General features: G+C 48.4%; 7 protein-coding genes across 7 annotated transcripts; 4 read left to right on the forward strand and 3 right to left on the reverse strand.

The window, feature by feature from the left end:
- Nucleotides 1–1,168: 1,168 nt before the first annotated feature.
- On the forward strand, nt 1,169–3,305 carry MSY001_0097 (uncharacterized protein; the record flags this gene model as incomplete). The annotated part of the gene is made up of 2 exons (XM_018886327.1): nt 1,169–1,814; nt 1,840–3,305. 2 exons carry the CDS (start codon nt 1,169–1,171, stop codon nt 3,303–3,305), a joined length of 2,112 nt encoding a protein of 703 aa, XP_018738743.1.
- A 1,210-nt stretch (nt 3,306–4,515) lies between these two features.
- Nucleotides 4,516–6,905, forward strand: MSY001_0098 (uncharacterized protein; the record flags this gene model as incomplete). The annotated part of the gene is made up of 3 exons (XM_018886338.1): nt 4,516–6,055; nt 6,081–6,574; nt 6,597–6,905. The coding sequence occupies 3 exons, from the start codon at nt 4,516–4,518 to the stop codon at nt 6,903–6,905; spliced, it is 2,343 nt and encodes a 780-aa protein (XP_018738744.1).
- A 1,016-nt stretch (nt 6,906–7,921) lies between these two features.
- MSY001_0099 (uncharacterized protein) lies at nt 7,922–9,123 on the reverse strand (the record flags this gene model as incomplete). The annotated part of the gene is made up of 3 exons (XM_018886349.1): nt 7,922–8,305; nt 8,400–8,688; nt 8,714–9,123. The coding sequence occupies 3 exons, from the start codon at nt 9,121–9,123 to the stop codon at nt 7,922–7,924; spliced, it is 1,083 nt and encodes a 360-aa protein (XP_018738745.1).
- A 2,602-nt stretch (nt 9,124–11,725) lies between these two features.
- Nucleotides 11,726–13,000, forward strand: MSY001_0100 (uncharacterized protein; the record flags this gene model as incomplete). The annotated part of the gene is made up of 1 exon (XM_018886360.1): nt 11,726–13,000. One exon carries the CDS (start codon nt 11,726–11,728, stop codon nt 12,998–13,000), a length of 1,275 nt encoding a protein of 424 aa, XP_018738746.1.
- Nucleotides 13,001–13,735: 735 nt separating this feature from the next.
- On the forward strand, nt 13,736–14,133 carry MSY001_0101 (uncharacterized protein; the record flags this gene model as incomplete). Its single annotated transcript, XM_018886371.1, has 3 exons — nt 13,736–13,919; nt 14,043–14,051; nt 14,132–14,133. Coding segments are annotated over 3 exons (195 nt in total).
- Nucleotides 14,134–14,480: 347 nt separating this feature from the next.
- Nucleotides 14,481–17,966, reverse strand: MSY001_0102 (uncharacterized protein; the record flags this gene model as incomplete). Its single annotated transcript, XM_018886382.1, has 3 exons — nt 14,481–16,909; nt 16,934–17,102; nt 17,133–17,966. 3 exons carry the CDS (start codon nt 17,964–17,966, stop codon nt 14,481–14,483), a joined length of 3,432 nt encoding a protein of 1,143 aa, XP_018738748.1.
- Nucleotides 17,967–18,793: 827 nt separating this feature from the next.
- Nucleotides 18,794–19,860, reverse strand: MSY001_0103 (uncharacterized protein; the record flags this gene model as incomplete). Its single annotated transcript, XM_018886393.1, has 2 exons — nt 18,794–18,927; nt 18,951–19,860. 2 exons carry the CDS (start codon nt 19,858–19,860, stop codon nt 18,794–18,796), a joined length of 1,044 nt encoding a protein of 347 aa, XP_018738749.1.
- Nucleotides 19,861–20,007: the final 147 nt, after the last annotated feature.

The raw sequence follows: 20,007 nt of genomic DNA on the forward strand, positions 1-20,007 counted from the left end.
CATCGAATAGTCAGATTGTCATGGATGCTAACATTCGATAAAGTAAACATGGTGTCAAGAAGACCTAGACACACACTAAGCGTGTGGATATGAACTTCCAAAGCCTGTAGGGCGTCATTGTCAATGTGACCTTGAAGCAACATTGTTCCAAGCTCTCGTTCTTCCAAACCTGCGCATGCCTCAATAAGTGGGAGGACAAACATCTCTAATGATGGTTTGATGATATTGAGGCATTGCGCTACAAGCTCTTCTGAAAATAAGAACTTGGGCATTTGGTCGATGGAGAATATGGACAAGCAACATTTTGCACAGAATAAGGCCTGTGTCGATCGATGTACAGCCGCCATTTGGGATGTGACATCTTTGCATAAAGTCCAATCACAAGTATTTTCACGCATCGTAACCTCCAAAAGCGATAGCAGCCTGGCAAGCATTTGAGGATCCACATCGAGTAAGTGACGTGGTGAGTCGTCCAAGCAAACGTGTCCATGTAGTAAGTATTTATTGGTGTCGCGCACGCAGAGACTCAAGATGCCATCCAACTGCGAGAGGGTGCTGGGATTCAAAACTACCTCACCTTGCACGTTGTGGACCATCGCTAGTGAGGGCGCATCCGGTCCGCATTCATCTTGTTCTGCAAAGAGTGTTGTTATGAGTTTAATGAGCACCTGTGCCGAGGTTTCCGGCTTCCGCAGAGTGTCAGGGGCCGGTACAGGGGACGATGGAGGAGCTTCGGAAGTGAGAAGCAATGATTCCTCTGAATACAGTTGCGCATCGTCCAAATCCCATGCGTCACTCCATCCTAAAGGAAATGCATGTCCCGTATTATGACTCTCCTCCATACTTTCTGGTCGCATTCGCTTGCATGCTTGTTCCTCCGCATCCGCATGTGTGTCTCTTCCGTGCTTTGCGACATCTTGAATTAATTCTGCACGTAGTCTCCTTGGTATATCGTCTGCTAGAGCATCAATGGCGTCATAAGACAAATGGTCATATTCTTCACGTAAGTCTGAAGGCGGTGACACAGGGTATGCCACATCTTGCTTTCTCGGCATTATCGCCCATGTGATGAGCCACCGTCAATTGCGTCTAGCAAGCGGTGTACCATGTTCTTACATAAGAAGCACGAGGGCCGGTGCTCACTTCCCTCCACACAAGATTTGCTCGCATGGCCTCGGGGATGTCAGACCAAGCAGTGAATTCAGAGGAACCTGGACGTGTACCTGAGGATCGTATCTTGCATATTCGAAATAATGAAATGGAAGATGATCATCAAGGAGATTCAGATACTGACTTAGATGAGGAAGAGAGCGACTTTAGGCATGGAACAATTCATGTTTGGGATGAAGATAGCGATGAAGACGACCAGCCACCATCCCAACCGGGTATCATTCCATTTTACCATACCAGAGCCGAACGATTCAATAATATAGAAAATATCCAGCCAGTTGCTGGATGGTGGCGTACTCTTCTTATCGGCTCTGCTACTCCAGGGTCCTTGAGCAAGGCGCATGTGGCAATGAACTTATTCTCCTCGAGTCTACACCCTGGTGTTTTGTTGGCTATGCCAGTATACTTCTTCCGCGCTGGTATAATTCCTGGTATGATTGTACTTGTATTAGTTTCACTTTTGGGAGCCTTTGGAGGTGGGCTATGGGTCTCGCTCGGTCGGTATGTGGGCGGAAACACCATTGAGGCAATTACAGCTAAGGCATTTGGCATGAACACGCACTGGAAACGGGGTATTGGTTATGGAATTAGCAGCTTGGCCCTGGTCACATATTGCACCGGCGCAGCGGTAATCGCGTACCATGGTTCGTTGTGGATCACTGACCAAAGCCATGACCGACTTGCTGTTGCAAGTATTTTTTCATTATTCCTTGCCTGGACAAATTTTTCACGGTCGAGCCTTTGTCACTCTCGTCATTGGTGGCTCACTCACGCTACCTCTCCTTTTATCTATGACGCCAAAGCGTAACATGATCCAAATTCAATCATGGACTGTCATCTTGCTCTATCCGGCCATCGTCATTATCATGTTGATTCGAATCGACGAATGGAAACTTCATGATTTCTGGAGACCGGGTCAGTTATCTTCTAGCCTCAACTCGGAGGCCATGGTTCCATTGCTAAAGCTGCGAGATTATTCTTGGCCGTGGGCCAGCACAGCCATGCTGCCTCTCTTCACGCTAAGTGCATCGCCACCTCAGATCCTTGCCCATAATCGTTCTTTGCGACGGAAGAACGTCTATGATTCTAATGTAAAGTCATTCTTAATCGCACAAATGATTCAAATTGTGTTGCTCTTATTAACAACCTATATGGTTGCGATTCAGTTGGGCGTGTTTGGTGCATCAAAGATGCTAGGTGGCTTGCATGCAAATTTTTTTAGCTCTCTGCCACTTGATGATGACTATGTGAACGTTTGCCGGATACTCTTCTCTGTCCTTCTCGCATCACATCTTACAGTCTGTCTCGCATCCGCCCGCTCGTGCTGGAGCCACCTCCTTAATGTGATTAAAGTCCACCCTCTGAAGAGTGTGCAACCGCCTACGCCTCGTGTAATGAAGAAGTCTACCCGCTCTGGTCGAAAGCACTCTTCTTCTACGTTTCCAAGCCCAGCATGGCTACCTAGTGCATCAAGAAGTGTCGATCCTATCTCTGAGCTTTCTGAAGTTTCGGCCTGGAAAAGGTTTAAACTTCTGCGAGATATGCTTGCTGGATTTACATTATGGACAATTACTGCGCTGACAGCCTTTTTTTCAGGTGTGGGAGGCGTATTTATGCGCGAAGAAAAGGAAGGTGAAGAGCTGCGGTTTTTGCGCTCGCTTGAAGCAATAGGGTTAGTGGGGGCATTTGTGGGATTCATCCTTCCTGCTCTCATCTGGCTTGTACTCTTTTGGATTCGCAGACCACGCGCCATTCTCATGCTTCAAACAAATTCGATGCGTAGACGCCTTAACCAATATCTTCTTTCACCTCTGAGTAATCTTATTGGGAAGTCTTCTTATCCAGAGGAGGAACCCTTGCTGACACACCAGGCTCCCTGGTCCTCTACAGACCCAGGTCCTTCGCATAATGCACAATCGGTTCCCGTCACAATACCAAACCATTTAAACGAACACACGTCTTCTACATGTGACGACGCCACATTAGTCTTACTGGCTCGGAAAGAGCGAGATCTCCAGCGCAAAACTAGGTTTCGGAGACGGTTTCAGGAGCTACTCGTTGTGGTTGCACTGCTGCCGTTTGGCCTCTTCCTTGTCATTATGGCATTAATAGAATTGATGGAAGGTGGATTTTAAGTTCTTCAAGCCGAGTTACGGATTAGAGTTCTCTTTATTTTGTAAAACATTACCATAAGCTTGAGCATGTAATTGTAAGGCTGAAATCGCCATGAGATCAATCTGCGCGTTCGCTTCAGGTAAAGTCTCCGCTTCTTTGCGTAAAATACGAGTGATCTCGGATTTTCTCATCTCAGCAGGAGATTCAACTAAAATTGACTCCTCACTTGAAGCGAATCGGAAATGACCCCACTTTCCTGTAGCCAAGAGCCTTTCAAGGCACATGTGTATTTGTTGCAAAAATAGCATACAAGGAAAAAATGCTCGAATCATTATTATTACAATTTGGAAGGGTATGAGACCAGTCACGCGAGTGATATAAGGGCATGCCCCTTTACTCGTTGCCATTCTTAGCTGCAACCAGCATAAAGTGCCTTGAAGTAAAAGACCCCACTTCACGTTAGCCATCCTAAACGCACCATCGTCCCCATACCAAAGGAGTAATTATAGCTCCTCGCATGAAGTAGCCAACCTAGGGCCTGCGCAAATAGGAGGTGAAGCTGGGAATATAGAATTTCATATACGCCGTTGCGAATAAATTCGTTGACCGTACTCAAATGCGCCGATGAAATAGCCTGTGGTCCGAATCTTGTGTTATTATTGACAACTTACCGATCATATGCAAGCCTAAGTGTGGGTTCGGAAATCATTTCGTACGCATCGTGCAGCTGCATGAATTTGGCTTCACCCGCCATACCCACTTTATCTGGATGGTATAGCTTCGCGAGGTCACGAAAGTGTCTCTTGATCTCTTTCTCGCTTGCACATGGAATGACACCAAATTTTTGGTAAGCACTTGTCTCTGTAGCTAATACAATCCGAGAAATTGCGTAGAGAAAGTAAGCTATAGCAATGACCATTCTGGCCACAATCCTGTGTGAATCAGCTGCAGGGGAATGAGGAGGTGGGCGCTTGAGCCGGATTAGCGTGATAACATTTGAGTAGAGAATCTCAAGAAGAATCCGTACACCCACGCTCTCTGCCGTGCTCCAGACACCCCATAATACGATCTGAGAAAGAGCCACTTGCGCGAAGGTCATGATGGAAGTGGAGGTGATAGATCAGTGCGGTGGGAAATATGGCAGACGAGCGGCTTACGGGGCTGGTGTCTTGGTGGGCCTAAGCGCGCGGCGAACGTGTTCAGGCGCCCTCCGAAGTCCTGCACAAGACTATGCACAACAGACATGTTTCAGATGCCATAAGAATGCGTACTAGTGACGAGATTATGGGTGACGTCCAGGATGTCATGGAATTGAAGCTCCTTGATGAAGAACGACCTGAGGGCGACGAGCATATCGAAGATGATTCTTATGGTGTCGAAGACGAAGACGGACTCCATATGATAAGGCAAGTGGTTCCAGAAACAGACAATCCCCTCCTGCCGTCTTTGACCTTCCGTGCTGTCGTGCTTGGTACTATATTCACCGTGCTTGGGGCTGGAATGTCTCAATTGTTTTTCTATAAATCCAACGCTCCCTCTTTCAGCAGTTACTTCGTGATTTTAGTGACACTGCCTCTCGCACGATGGATGGCCCGATTCCTACCTGATAGTGTAGTGAATCTGTTTGGATGGCGCTTTAGACTCAATCCGGGACCATTCAATGTGAAAGAGCATGTTCTTATTGCTGTTATCGTCTCTTCTGGTGCCACCAGTGCCTACGCCTCGGACATTATAAATATCCAAGAACTCTTTTTTGGACAACACATGTCTGCATTACCATCGCTTGCCTTGCTTATTACCACGCAAGTCATTGGATTCGGGTTTGCTGGTTTGGTCTACGACCTCCTCGTTCGGCCACCTAGCATGGTGTTCCCTGGTTCTCTTGTAACTGTTTCATTATTTAATACTCTTCATGATCAGGAATCTGTACTCACTTTCAAGCGAATGCGTTTTTTTATACTCGCCTTTGCTGGCATTTTTGTTTACCAGTTCATCCCAACAACGCTGTTCCCCACTTTGAGTAGCATTGCAGTTCTTTGCTTTGCCCATCGGAGCCGGATCACGCAGATTTTGAGCTCTGGCTATCGTGGTTTTGGAATTGCTAATTTAAGTTTTGATTGGAACGTCCTTGGTCACAGCGGTCCCTTGTTCCAGCCTTGGTGGGCAGCCCTTAATTTCTACGGAGGACTTATGGCAATGATGTATATCATCATGCCCATCCTTTACTTTAGCAACTTTTGGGATGCTAAAAAGTTTCCCACCGTTCTCAGTTCGGCATTGTATACTACCAGATTTGGCTCTTTCAATGTAAATGGTGTGTTGAACAAGGATAATACATTGAATGACATGGCATGGGAAGAGAGCAAGCCTATGTTGTTGACCCCTTTTTTCGCTTTATCTTATGGCATTAGCTTTGCGATTCTCACTAGTACTATCACTCACGTTCTTCTCTGGCATGGCAAAGATATCAAGAGAGCGCTCTGGAACCCGATTTATTCTGACGTTCACAATCAACTCATGAAAGCTTATCCTTTGGTTCCCCAATCATGGTATTTGTGGATTTTGTGTATTTCGCTTTCAATTGCAGTCGTTCTCGTACTTACAACACCGCTTCAATTTCCTGTGTGGGGATTGTTCCTATCTGTTGGCATGTCACTTTTCTTCCTAATACCTATTGGAATCCTAAAAGCGGTTAGTGACACCGGCGTCGGACTAAATGTCATTACGGAATTTGTCGCAGGATATCTCATACCCGGCAAGCCCATTGGGAGTACGTTGATAATTACTAACAAAAGATGTATGCTGGAAGTGCTATGGATATATGAGCTGTGCTCAAGCGCTTGACATGATCAGCGACCTAAAGTTGGCTCACTATATGAAGATTAACCCTAAACACATGTTCTTGGCACAGCTCCTAGGCACCGTTATCGGGTGCATTGTTAATTATATGGTAATTTGTGTTGTACTGGCACCTGAGAATGGATACCGCGGCTTTCTTGATGGCAGTGTCACCGATCCTACGGGACAATGGGATGGACGCAAAATTCACATTTTCCGTTCTGCGTCTATTATTTGGGGCGCAGTGGGACCTGAAAAATTTTTTTCTGGGAAGTACAAGTATTTGTACTGGGGCTTCGTCCTTGGTGCTCTTTTACCATTTATCCCCTGGCTATTGCATAAGCGGTTTCAAAAGAAAATGCCGAATGGCAATCAGAGCACTGTATTCAGTCGTACGGTGGTGCCAATTTTGCTTCATGGAGCCATTGCACCACCTGCTACGCCCACGAATGTAAGTGTGAGCTATTTGACAGCAGATTATCTTAGGTGGATTTATATGCTCATTTTTATCCCAAAAATGGGCGCGAGAGAAATACCCTCGGTGGTTCCAAAAGTACAAGTACGTTATGCTACGACTAAGATTCCAGCTATGTTTTGTCCGCCGCTTTGGATGCAGGTATGTGTATTATAATGCTTATCACAGGCTCATCGATCAATGCGCTGACTGTCTTTTTGCTTTCTATTTCGATATTCCGTTGGTTCGGCAAACCTCACGGTGGGACCTTTGGCACAGATGTGGAGCACTGCAAGGTGGATTGATTGATGACTGTATCATAGACTAAGCGGATTTAAGGACCCTGCGTCTCCACACCTGTCAGAAATGATCGGGACAAGACAGACCTTGGCATGCACAGCAACAAGACAAATATGTTGCTTCAGAAACGGGATGATCCCACTGTAAATTTCCCATCAACTGGTGTTACTTTAGCTGTGATCATCATTGCTTTGCTAATCTTTCTTGTATTGCTTGCCATAAGCCGCATTTACTTCCTCAGGTATCGTAGATCCCTGGCTGAGAGCGGTGCCATTCCTATGCGGAGACTCTATGGTGCAGAGCTTCCAGTGCCTGACATCAGTCCACCACCAGTATATGTTCGCAAAATTGATCGATTTATGTACAATAAGCTTCATCATAACACTAGTAGTTGGGCAAACATGCAGCCGCTCTCAGTCACCCTAGATCATCGAGCATCCAGTCTTATCTCAGATGAGCAAAAGATGTCTGGATCAAACAATCTTGAATTCCAGTCAATCAATGTTTTTTCCATTATTCAAACCTCATTTCTAGTTTCGTTGCCTACACCCAAGTCATCATTTCCATATCATCTGCGCCGGCGCACACAGCCCTGTGACAGAGTTAGGACGCAGGATACGGATTCAACAGACCCTGATACACAAGTATCTAAAAAAAACAGCGCGAAACACAATGACACTGCGTCTGTTGCAGTGGGCGAACAGCGGCGCAATACTATCGTTAAACTCCTAGAACGTTGTGCTCCTGGTAACCAACGGACTTCAGAATTCATACAAAACCCTTCTATCCAATCTACCCGCATGTCAGCCAATCACGAAACCATCCAAGGAAATGCCAAACAAATGACAAACATTGAAATGGCGGATAAAGACCTGGGATCTTTTGGTCTCGGAATAATTTCATTTGCTCTCCCTATATCTGATCCATCAATGAGCAAGGAAAAAGAATCAGTCAAGCCATCAGAATTGAATCACGTAATTGATCATGCCAAGCAGATTCAAAAATTAGGTACAGCAATAATATGATTAAAGTTGTATACCTATACTACGACCACGAGTTTTTCATGATAGTCCTAACAGCGATTTCAACGTTGTCCATTACCAGGGTCGGTTTATGAGCGGGAGGACCCTCAATATCGCGATATACACCAGTGCGTACTAAAGCGGAGGACCAACCGAAGTTGTTTGCACCTGTGTTTAGAAAAGTCAACGTACCGGCAATGTCAGAATAAGGGTTATCGCCAATCATCCATACGTTTTCGGGTGCCATAGGTTGTGAAATGTCTGTATCAGAGGATTGGAGCATGTCTTGGAGAAGACCATTTGCGTACTCGTAGGTCGAAAGCTCAGGCTTACCGAATGACAGAGCATGCAGATCTTTGCCAGTTAATTTACTGTAAACAGCTTCCAGTGCAATTCGAAAAGCTCCCTGGCCTAGGCGTGCCACAGAAAAGTCATTGCCCCACACTTAGATTAGACAAGCTTGACTTACAGAAATCACCGTGTGAGAAAAAAATGGGAACAGGGGAACGGGACTTGAGCTCCTTGTTGGTAAGAACAGTTCCAAAAATGCCATGATCTGCGCGCATAATATCAATGGCATATTGGATGTCACGACCCCATTCTCGACTATCATGGAAAACCAAGATTGCAGCGAAATTCACTTTCGAAAAATCAACGCGCTGGTAAATTAGAATAAAAACACCTACTTTCACAGCATCTTTTTGATCAGATGGAAGACTGGCGTACGGGAACGAAGGTGGCGCATACGCCTGCAGGTCGTGCACAGTATACACTTGGCGGAAACCGTAGCTGTCATAAGCAAAATTAAGCGTACCCCTCAAGGACTTGGCGTGAATAGCCCACCGGATGCTCGGGGCCACCAATCATCAAAATAGGCTTGTCGGAATATTGATCCACGAGGGAGCGCATCACTGTATGAGCTTGGACCACTTGTTTTGGTGACACAGAAGTTTGGAAATCGTTCGAAAGATCATTGGCGCGAACTTTCTCATCCTTACCGCCACTGTTTGTGATAAAAATGTAGGGTACCTTTTTCTTCCATGGATTATTACCTTCGAGCATTTGAATAGTGCGTATGGCTTCAGGTAGAACAACTGGGCCTTGTTTAAGTACACCATCAATATCAAATGCAAATGCAATCGGTTTCAACGGCGGGTTTGAAGAAATCCATCGTACAGAATTTGCTCGAAGATATGGAGCAGACGCGACGCAAAAGGAACGCATTGTAACTTTTCCAAGCATGATGATGTTTTGGAGAGAGTGGGTCCGAGCGCGAACCCGATGACGATTGCTGACGTATACATCCCAACACTCAGAATGGAAGGGCTTGTGAAGCCGGCATTAGACCAGCGTCTATAGGGTATTATATGAGCTACAGGTATTAATCAATATACATCTATATTGCAATAGAACAATTTGGACGTCGATTTAGCCGGTAAAGGCCCTAGAGTGTTCGTCTTCGCGGAGAAGTACACACCTCCACATACACGTGGACCGTCCGTCAGCTCATGGTGGTTGAACTTAACCAAATTTTAGGAGTGCGGCGGCAACCTTTGGACTAGGTCAGGCTTTCCGGAAAGGGATTTTTTTTACCCATTCAAGTTTCTCTGTACTATGCTTGGCCTTGGGACTATCTTATACACCACTTTGTTGTTCATCAATGCGATTGCCATTTTGAATGAAGAGCGTTTTCTAAGTAAAGGTTCGTTGTCACTTTAACAGACAGTTGGCTGGTCTACCAACTCACGGGGAAATGGATTTGATTATCCATCTAATGAAGCAAGTGTCAAGCAACGGCTTGTGCACTTAATTAGCGCTGTGCGAGTGCTTTTACGCAGTATGTCTATGGCAGTTTGGACGGGAAACTAACAATATTTTTGCAGTTCCGCTAATTGTTATCAATACTGTTGTGATTATATATGAGCTCCTGCTAGGGTAGTACTATATAGTAACCATTTAAGAATCTATCTCACGTTATAATCTGTGTCTGGACCGACGGCTTCACCTCTTTGCACATCGAGCAGTTATATATCGGTGTGGCCGTACAGATCGGGATATGCATGAGAACAACAATTCATGTTATTCCACATGAGGCTCTCCACTTGTCATGACTGTCCGCGACGGAGATCCAGTATCAGCCCAGTTGCTGGATCCGACGCAGATGAGCACGGCGATGTCGAAAGGATGGAATAGAATGCAAAAGATTAGGAGACGCAGACTTCAGCTCGCTGCAGCATTAATTGAAGCAGACAACCTCGACATCGACAAGCGCATCACTTTCTTAATTCAAAATGATCCGCGTGCGACCGATCTGTTGGCGCACCTAACGAAGTTGCTAAGGTATGCCAATGACAGTGTAATATTTCGCGACACTTTTTCAAAGAGTCAAGAATACGAGCGCCCGGTCTATACGTATAGACCATCGACACAACGTGAATTATCGCGAGGCTACTTACATTTGCAGCAGGACTGCGAATTGGAAGATATGAGCCAACCACTAGATGATCAAGCTCAGCCAACTAATGATACCGAAGTTTCCGATACAGGGAAGAACAAATATGAACAGATTTCGTTTTCCTTGGATGACTTTGGCTCTCCCGTACTTAATGTGCTGGACCAAGCACCATCTATTGAAGTTGCGGCGCAAGCCCACGCTGAGCAAGAACAGAAAAAAAATCTGTATCATTCGAAAGAATCTGAATCCCGCTCGAAGCGCCTTTTGGATCGTATTCATAATCTGAATACAGTGGTTCACAGCTCTCCTGCACCGGACATTAGCTTCTCTTCCACAGAGGATATGTCTATTTCGCAGGATAAAAGCTATGAATCGCATGCAAGAGATATTCCCTCCGTTCTTGAGGAAGGTAATGCAGGGTCGAAAGAGCTAGAATATGAATGCTCGTCCTGTGCGGAAGAGTCAATGGAAGGATTAGGCATCCTCAATCATCAGCCTAGATCCGATTTGCAGTCCTTTCGTGAACGTGTAATGAAAAGCAAGCCTCAAAAAGGTCTTTCTGATATTTCTGAACAACGCGCGACTGAGACGCCTTCCTCTTTCAATGATGCTGAAACACTACTTGAACACCCTTTTAACAATGACACACAAAAGACACTACAGGGCTCAGAAATCTCTACTAAGCAGCTCAATGCTATGGCTAAGGGGTATTCGCATTTACGCTCTTCTCACATATTAGGAATACCGCCACATACCCACAATGTGGACGAATCTTTGGTCAAACCCTCCTTCAAGCCGACCAGCAGTATATTCACAAAGAAAGAAAATCTTTCCAGGCTTCTCATTCCAGCAGTATCACGCAGAAAACATGAACGCAATTACACTCCCATCTTAGACGGTTTATCGCCCATTCCTGATTCCTATGACCCCACTCTCCAGAACATTTCAAACAATATAATTTCGACCGAAGGTGGAATGTTGGGCGTGAGCCTTCAGTCCCCGTCCATGCCACAACTTCACACTAATACAGCTAGCATGAATGAGCCGCCAATTACCACAGCAACTGACAAGCCGCCTAGGATACATCCTGTATCTGTTGCAGAACCAAACTCATCCTATATAACTTATGAAGACGATCCGACACCTGCCAATCAGTCGCTTTTGTCCGAGAGAGATATTCCAGTGAGACGCAGGCAATCCTGGGCTCCTTCCTATATATGTGTCCCTGCTCCTTTGCAGGATCTTCAGGTGCAGACCACTGGTGATACGTTTTATGTTCCTCAAGGAGCCTTTAAGTTGGACCATGGTATTATCCTACCGACGCTTTCTTGTAAAGGTGATTCTTATGGACCTATTCAAGTACCGTTGGGCATGGGTCGACGAGTTTTATACCCATCTACGGCTCTTTTCCGGAATGTGCTTGTGACCCGTGACCATGAGCAAGAGGGTTGGGGCTGGGACCGATATACAAGCAGTGCCAAGTACTTTGAAGGAGCTCACGCGGATGATGATGACTCGGATGATGACCTTCCTCTTATGGATGTGCGGATCCATCGTCGTGAGAACCATATCATTGAAAAACGCATTACACGGGAAAAGAAACGCCAAAGGCGTGCCCGAGCTGAACGCCAACGTTTACGAGCATTAGCACGAGAAAAGGGTAAAGCAGCTTCCGTTTATGGTGTAACGGAGGAAAGCTCAGAAGGCGAACTGTCCGACGCCTCGAGTGACTATGATATAAGCAGTGATGAAACAGATCCTGAGCTGCCATGGGTTGACGATTTACGACCTGCTGGGAAACTGTATGGAAAGAGTCTTATGTGTGCAGTTGAGGCAGAAAAGATGCAGCGAGACAGTAAGATTCGATTTTATGGGCAGGTGTCTAAAAACGATGTTGATGGACAGCATCCCTTTCAGAATGACACAAGAGAGCGTATGCGTCGAATCTTTGGAGATCAATCTAGGTTCCAAGAAGAGATGGAAGGCCATGCAGAACAGGAAACATTCAGGCTAAAAGACCTAGTTGATAGCCTCGATCGGGATACGCCGGATCAGACTGAACAACTCACGCCGGAGGAGCTGCGAGCTCAAGAAGTGATCAAGGAACATGACATGGACGAGCATGTGGCCGATGCATGGAAGGGCGAATCTTCCGATGACGATGCTGCCTCCGTGGATCTTGCTAAAACGTACAAGCCTCGGCGTCGACCACGTGCGTCTAACTGGCCACGCTGGATGGATAAGAGTGAAGATGATGTACCTCTTTCTGAGCTGCACTTCAATTCAGCCCCGGCAAGTGACGATGACAATTTGCCATTGGCTTCTCAGCACCCCCATGCGGAAATCATTGCCGAGAAAGAGGCCATAATCCGGCGCCTGGAGGAAGAAAACAAGCATGTACGTATGATGCTGCAGTTGCGCACTTCAATGCCTCCCATGCCCCTCCAGCCATGGATGATGCCGATAAATGGGATGGTGCCCCAACCTAATGCATCGATGGAACCACACGTGTTTGATGAACCATCTTCGTTCCTACAGCCTTTGCCACACAAGCCAAATGGACTTGCTGAGCCCCCTGTTATGACTCATGAAAATCAACAGGGTGTCCTGGGTTGGCTCTCTGAGCGAGAGACGCCGGACTCGTGAATATGGGTCTGTTGAGTTGTTTTCATGCATGGAACTTGTACGGATGGCCAATCTTGTTCTGGTGGACGCAATAGTTCTGGTATGTGGGCAAACAGTCTGGTCTTGTCGGGCAGCAGATGGTGCGTGACGCGTGCACTGGTGCTTGGTGTTACGAAGAACAACGTTGAGGAGGTATCTTCATGCTGCATGCAAATTGGCAAGACACCGTAGCCAAGATCCGCCTTAGGTATAAGGTCTGGCTTGCTATGCCAGAAACCGGCCACATGTCTTGGCAGCGGTATCGATTGCACGTCGTTGATCCAGCATCGCTTGTGGACTACTTTAAGAAATGTATCTCCAATTTGCTTCCCCACAAAACAAACAATCCTGGGTCGGTATTTTTGTATCTTTTTGAGCAGCTCGGGCACACCTCGCTCTAATTCAGCGCGCGTGAGCTGTTCGCTTTTCGCGGTCGGACGATGGGCAAGATTTGTAAGGCCTAGCTTGTAAGGCCTGAGTGACGGGAATGTTTCATCATCCATATGGTTTAGCTTCTCTGTAGTAATATGGGCGGCGTAGAGACATTTGTAAAAATGCTTCGTGGGCTGGCCGGTTACGTACATTGGAGTGGTGCGCGTAATGCCGACCCTGGGCTCCTGATTCGGTTCCTGGATTGATTCCACAAAAAAGGACTGCATTAGCACTTAATACAAACTATCAATATTAGGCTGGATATAGTCAGGCAGTGGCTGAGACATGGCAAAGTATGGTGAAGTAACACGCACGGACTGGAGCGTACGTGCTGCACGTCCCATGGACGTCTGCGTAAGTGGAGGCGACCCAAGCGCCTGGCGATGGCGACTCGACGCCTCACCATGTTCACAACGCGCCTTTGTCGTACCCCATGCCTATCGTTTGTTCGCCATGTTCAAAAATCTATGTATGTGTAATAAGTTAATAAAATTAAGGATGGAAGTCAATGGACATGATGCGCACAACACGAAACGTCTCGTGGTCGAGGCAGCCCGGCCTGGTTTCATTGATACTCGGTTCCATATTGCAGCGGAAAACTGTACGTGAGCGCCATTAACGCAGTGAACCGGGCGCGCACGCTGCATGGGGGCATGATATCTACTCTGGTTGATTCAGTAGGATCCTTGGCCGTCGCCTCGCATGGCTGGTTCAACACGGGCATTTCCACCGATATTCACGCTACATTTGTTAAGCCGGGAGGCATGGAGGGCGATACGGTCCGTGTAACCGGCGAAGTAGTCGGAATGGGTATGTATTGGGGCTAATGTGTAGGGAAGACACTAGCCTACACGCGTGTTGAGCTTCGTCACATTGAAACCAACCAACTGCTGGGTATGTGAATGTGACTTACCGCAGCCTATGGCAGCCATACAAAGTATATCCGCATGGGCCGGAACTCGCCCAAGAATCTGGTGTTTAATGAGAGCGGCGAGGAGGTGCTACAGGGCGTACCTCCCTAGGGCTGCTATCACATTTGGGTCGTCCATCGCCCGTGCACAAGCAGTTGCGTAGCCTTGATGGGCGGCAGTTCCCAGCCCAGGCCGCCCGCAGCGGCACCGTCCTGCATGGACCCGCCATACCTCGGGGTGAGCAGTACTTGACGCTGCATGGTCGTACTCTCGCCCCGCTTGAGTGATTGCATAGAGGTCGAAAGCGCCTCTGCCGAAGCCGTCTCAGAAGGTTGGGAAAAGGTACAAAGTGATCGACCTAAGGTAGACAGCCACGCAGGATTAATCCTTGTCAGCATTTTTAGCCACGTAGTCGTAGGCGGTGGCGGCTCACCATCGACGACGGCTTCCTTCGGTGCACTGCGGTGCACCTCACCAAACACGATCCATTCAGGCGCAGTACGCTGGAAGAACGTGGAGCTGCGGTGAAGATACACAGGCCCAGGTACACCCAGCGCGACATACGGAACGCCTCGAGCACCACCCTTGCTCGTTTGGGCACGTACTTGCAGCTCTGCTTCTGGTGCAGCGACAATGTCCGCGCGCACAGCAACTCGATCAACATAGATGGCGCACAAAAGCTGCCGGAGAACTTTGCATTGCGTGGGGCTTGGGGGGATGAGCTCAGGTTGTTGTAGGGCAACGGTATCGGTATTCGACAGAGCAGTAAGGTTTGCCACGACTAGGCTGCTAAGCTGGGCACGGAGTTTGTTTATCTCTTCCATGGCCTTGATCCGCACAAAATTATCGCGGCAGAACTGCATCGAGTTGCCACGAGTCGCTTCATAGGAATATGCACCAACCACGCTGAGCAGACGGAATGCATCACTCAGACCGTCGCCCAACGAATCGAATGTGTGCAGCTTCTTAAAGTACTTGGAACGTGCCGCACGCCGAGCTTCTTTCGCAGCGACAGGATCTTCGTCGGGAACATACAGGGAGTCCTCTCGCTCAAAAATATCTCCCACACTCAACGCTGCCACAAGGGCAATTGCATGAGCAAGGCATTGATGTTGATGTCCTTGCGCCAAAAGCTTTGCATAGCGCGGCACCACAGGGAAAAGTGCCATTACGCGACCGAGGCTCGTCACGGTAGCATGGATATGTCGCTTAGTGCCGACGAACGCCTCTTTGTTTTCTAAAGCACCAATATGCACAAGCATGCGCTCAGCCTGCTGAAGAGCACTCCGATCTGGGGGTGTCGGGAAGGGAAAGTTGGCCACGTTATCAATATTCATCGATTTCATCTGTAGCACTAGGCCATCCACGGGTATGCGCAAAATCTCAGGCATGCCAAAGTCAGCAAAATGTTCTTCAAACACGGCAGACGAATAGAGTCGGTAACAATGACCTGGTCCAGTACGTCCAGCACGACCTGCTCGCTGTGCGGCACTAGCCTTGCTAATCCACGATACATGGAACGACTGCACTTGACTCCGAGAATCCATGTGCCGTTCCTTCGAACGGCCGCAGTCAACCACATACTTGATATTGGGGATGGTGATAGACGTTTCGGCCACATTGGTGGCAACGACAACGAGACGCGTGTTCAGCGGAGGGTCATCAAATACGGCCTGTTGCTCATGGGAGGGAAGTAGCGAGTACAGTGGCAAGATGTGCATCGGCATGTCCGAGTCTGCTAATTCGTGGACCTCGTCGTCACTGTCTAGGGCCTCGTCATCGACGCTGCCATCCACATCTGCTTCGTCCACCTGTGGCGTGTCCCCCGTTCCCAGCTCCATTTCCTCCGCCTCTGTATCTGCTACGCGCGCAGAGACAGTGTGCTTCTCTGACGGCACATCTGTAGACTTTGAGGTAACATGAGGACCATATTTTTGTCTCAGCTTGCGGCAGACCGTCTGCACCTCCTGTTGGCCTGTCATAAAAATAAGGATCCCACCGTGCGGGAGACGTGTATGGATTTTAGAGGCTTTCTTCACAGCTTCCGTCACGTAGTCCTGCACTGTGCGTCGGTTAAAGTGGATCGTCACAGGGTGCTGCCGCGCGCCAATATGCACCACGGGTGGTGGCGTTGTAAACAGCGTAGTGTTTTTCGTAAAGTCACCCACTCGCATTGTTGCACTCATGATGACAAGGCGTAAAGGTCGGGGAGCGGCCATGCCAGCAGGGCCGTTAACCCAGCGCTGCTCTCGCATGCGAACAACACGACTGAGCATGCCGATCAATACATCGGTGTTTACGCTGCGTTCATGCGCCTCATCCACAATAATGACACTGTATTTGGACAGGGAAAGATCTTGAGCAAGTTCACGTAGGAGCACACCGTCGGTCATGAATTTAATCTGGGTTTGGGGACTCGTGGTGGCGTCATAACGGATCTGATAAGAGACCCGGTGGTCATCCAACACCAGCTCTTCAGCTACTCGCCGAGCCATACTCACCGCAGCAACTCGACGTGGTTGTGTGATGCCAATCATGCCAGGGTTCGCTGAGTAAGTCAGAGACAACGTACCACTTCCTACCGTAGCGAAGGCCGCTTCGTATAAAAACTGTGGGACTTGCGTAGTCTTACCACTGCCTGTCTCACCACAGATGACAGTCACAGGGTTCTCTTGAATGGTGCGGAGAATATAGTCTTCCTCTGCTACCACGGGAAGACTCATGCGAGCGTCTTGTAACGCCTGGGGTCGTGATACAGATACGTGACGCACAGGTGCATCGTTTCGCATCTGTCGAAAGATCGACTCGTCGTTATAATAGCGTTCTGTGAAGAGAGATCGAATCGAAGAGGCTTCCTGACCAAGGGGACCTCGGATTTTTCCGTCCTGAGGGCCGATATCGCGCACACGATCAACGCGGCCACCGACAGGCAACGGGGGGTGTTCCTCGGAGCTATCTTGCGGTGGACGAGCCAGCTTCAATGCGCCAAGTGCCCATTCTTTAAATCCGAGGCTCCGTTCCGATTCACCGATGCCTTGACGCTTTGACTTGGGCTTATTGTCCGTATCGAAGCCAAGAAAGAAAGATCCATCATCGTTGTCGGTATTTCCATCGCCCTCCTCGTCATCTTCATTCTCTTCATCATCTTCATCCTCTTCATCATCTTCACCCTCTTCGTCCTCTTCAACCTCTTCGTCCTCTTCACCCTCTTCCTCACTCTCGACGACTTCCTCTTCATGCCCGTCGTCGATGAGTTCATTAGGAATGGATTCGGCTTCAGGAGGGAGAAGACCACGACGTTTCATGGCCTCGAGTAACACCGCTTCTTCATCCGCATCAGTGTCAGCCTCTTCACTTTCCAATTCATCCGTAGCCACAGAGTCACTGTCTGCTTCCTGACTTTGGCGCTTCATTTTAAGCATTTTGTCCACATCGTACACATTTGCATCCGACTCTTGATCGTCTTCAGACGAATCAAAACTGGTGTCCGTATCATGCGACTCTTGGGAAATCTCGTTTTTTCCACGAAGAACACGCTCCTTAATAGATAGGTTGCTTCTGTCATGAATGCGACCCTTGCGCTCGCGTTTCCGTATAACTGGCATGGCTGGTTGACCATCAGCGCCTTTTTTGAGAGCAGAGCCGACCTTGTCAGGTGGGGAAGGCATAGGCTTGGCCAGCGCAGAGCCTATACTGGACGATGCCTCAAATCTCTTTACAGCATCTAAAATCCGTTGTTGACGCTCGGCATTGTCAGCCGTGATATGTTCGCGATCCAAGTCAGACTCAGCATCGGAAGTAGACTCGGCATCCAAGTCTTGATCTTTGTCATCCTCCTGAACCTGAAAAGCAGCTGCGCGTTTCCGTTTCGAGCCGGCTTCCTGCTCTTCCAAAATTTTCTGCACACGTTCAGATTCTTTGGATACCCTGCCGGTACCGAGAGTAGCGGCGCTAACAAGTTCTGTGCGATCTCCGATGTCAGCGGACGACTTGGCCAGTCTCTCAAGAATGCGCGCCTTCTCCTCTTTTCGCAGCTTGTTCTCAATAAACTTATCAAGTCTTCTCCGCTTTTTTGAAGAAATTTTCATAGTTTCGTCATTACCACCCTCACGAAGCAGTTGTCGACGCTGACGATCCTGCTCTGCGAGAGCAGCACGGGTCTCTTCATCCATAATTGGTGCATTTGCATCGGCATCGACGCTAGGCCGAATACGAACAGCTTTTTTTCCTTTATGAGAAGAGCCGCCCGCTGTCGACTGTCGCGCTTTGGCGTTGAAGCGCTCTCGGCGCTTGGGCCCCCCCATGGCGTACGATCAAAAAAAATTGGGCGGTGGAGGCGTCACAGAGATGGCCGCTGACTAAGGGTAACGTACAGTCGTAGTCTATTTAGACAGGGGGTACAAACTCGTTGATACGATCTGGAGTCAGTCCGTCACCACGTACCCCGAGCGTTTTGTGCAATACATTCAGCAATCCAGCAAATGGAGCGAATTTCCTGCTCCTTGAGTTTCAACCAAGAGTAAAAGATGCCATATTGGAATTGGGTCATGGTGAGAAGGCGGTTCACTGCGTAAGTTGTAGCCACGTACATTCGACCTCATATTCGAACATTTTGTCCTCGAGCATTTCAACGCTAGCATCTCCGTCAGCGATCGAAGTAGCGCCATTGTCGTCAAAGAGACGCTTATATTCGGGTACAGACTCCACAATTGCCCGGACTTGATCTAGCTCGTCGGCCTTGGCTAGAGCCGTATTGCCAGCGGGGAATAGCTTCCCCATGCTGGGAAAGAGGCGCGCACGTTCTGCTTTACTTAGTAGCGTGCCAAATGAATTGATAGTGATGTTGATAGTGCGACGGTCAGCCTCGTAGGCCAGCAGCTCACCCATACTCTCAGCGGTGCTACCGCCAATCGACTGGCAGAACGCGTGGAAGTCTTCAAGGTAGGCCTTGTACAGCTTGTTGCGGATGATTTCAATGTTGAGATCGTCGAGATCGGAAGCTGAGAAACAGTCGCGGAAGTACGGCGAGAGTGGCGTCTCCACTAGCACCGTGCGGTACAGCTCTTCAACATTGGTAGCCACACACAGGGCAGGTAGTGTGTCAAACCATCCAAGCGGATGACAGCGGTCTAGGAGCTCGTGTGTGTCACGCCCATGAAGTGTTCCGGTGATCAGCAAGATCACATTGTCAATCATATACGAGTATGTGAGGTAGTCGAGGAACTTGTTCAGCGGTGCAGTCGCATTCGAACGCAGGAACTCAAACTCATTCACAAGCTTCCGCGTAGCTCGCTGTGAAATAGCCGATACCGCAAGAGGAGACGGTTCGTTGGCAAGAAAGTTGCCGTAATCAGTGGCAGAAAGTTGCATGCGCAGATCTTCCAGTGTCTCGCACTGTGTAAGCGCCTGGAAGTTGGTAGCCGTCAGCATCGAGTTCATATATCCTCGGACAATGCCTTCCACAAAGCCACCATTGATATTGAAGGTGAGTGCCTCCATGGTGACCCCAGCACGACCGTCACGTATGTCCGTAAGGTGGGCGTGCACGACGACCTCCCGCCCGTGGGCACGTGGGTTCGGCCGAAGAGCACCTCCACGCCAGGCACCGACCTTCGCACCTTGGACGCGGTGTACGTGATGGTGTTT

Source organism: Malassezia sympodialis, genomic scaffold (assembly GCF_000349305.1).
Source record: "Malassezia sympodialis ATCC 42132 genomic scaffold, msy_sf_1, whole genome shotgun sequence".
NCBI lineage: Eukaryota > Fungi > Basidiomycota > Malasseziomycetes > Malasseziales > Malasseziaceae > Malassezia > Malassezia sympodialis.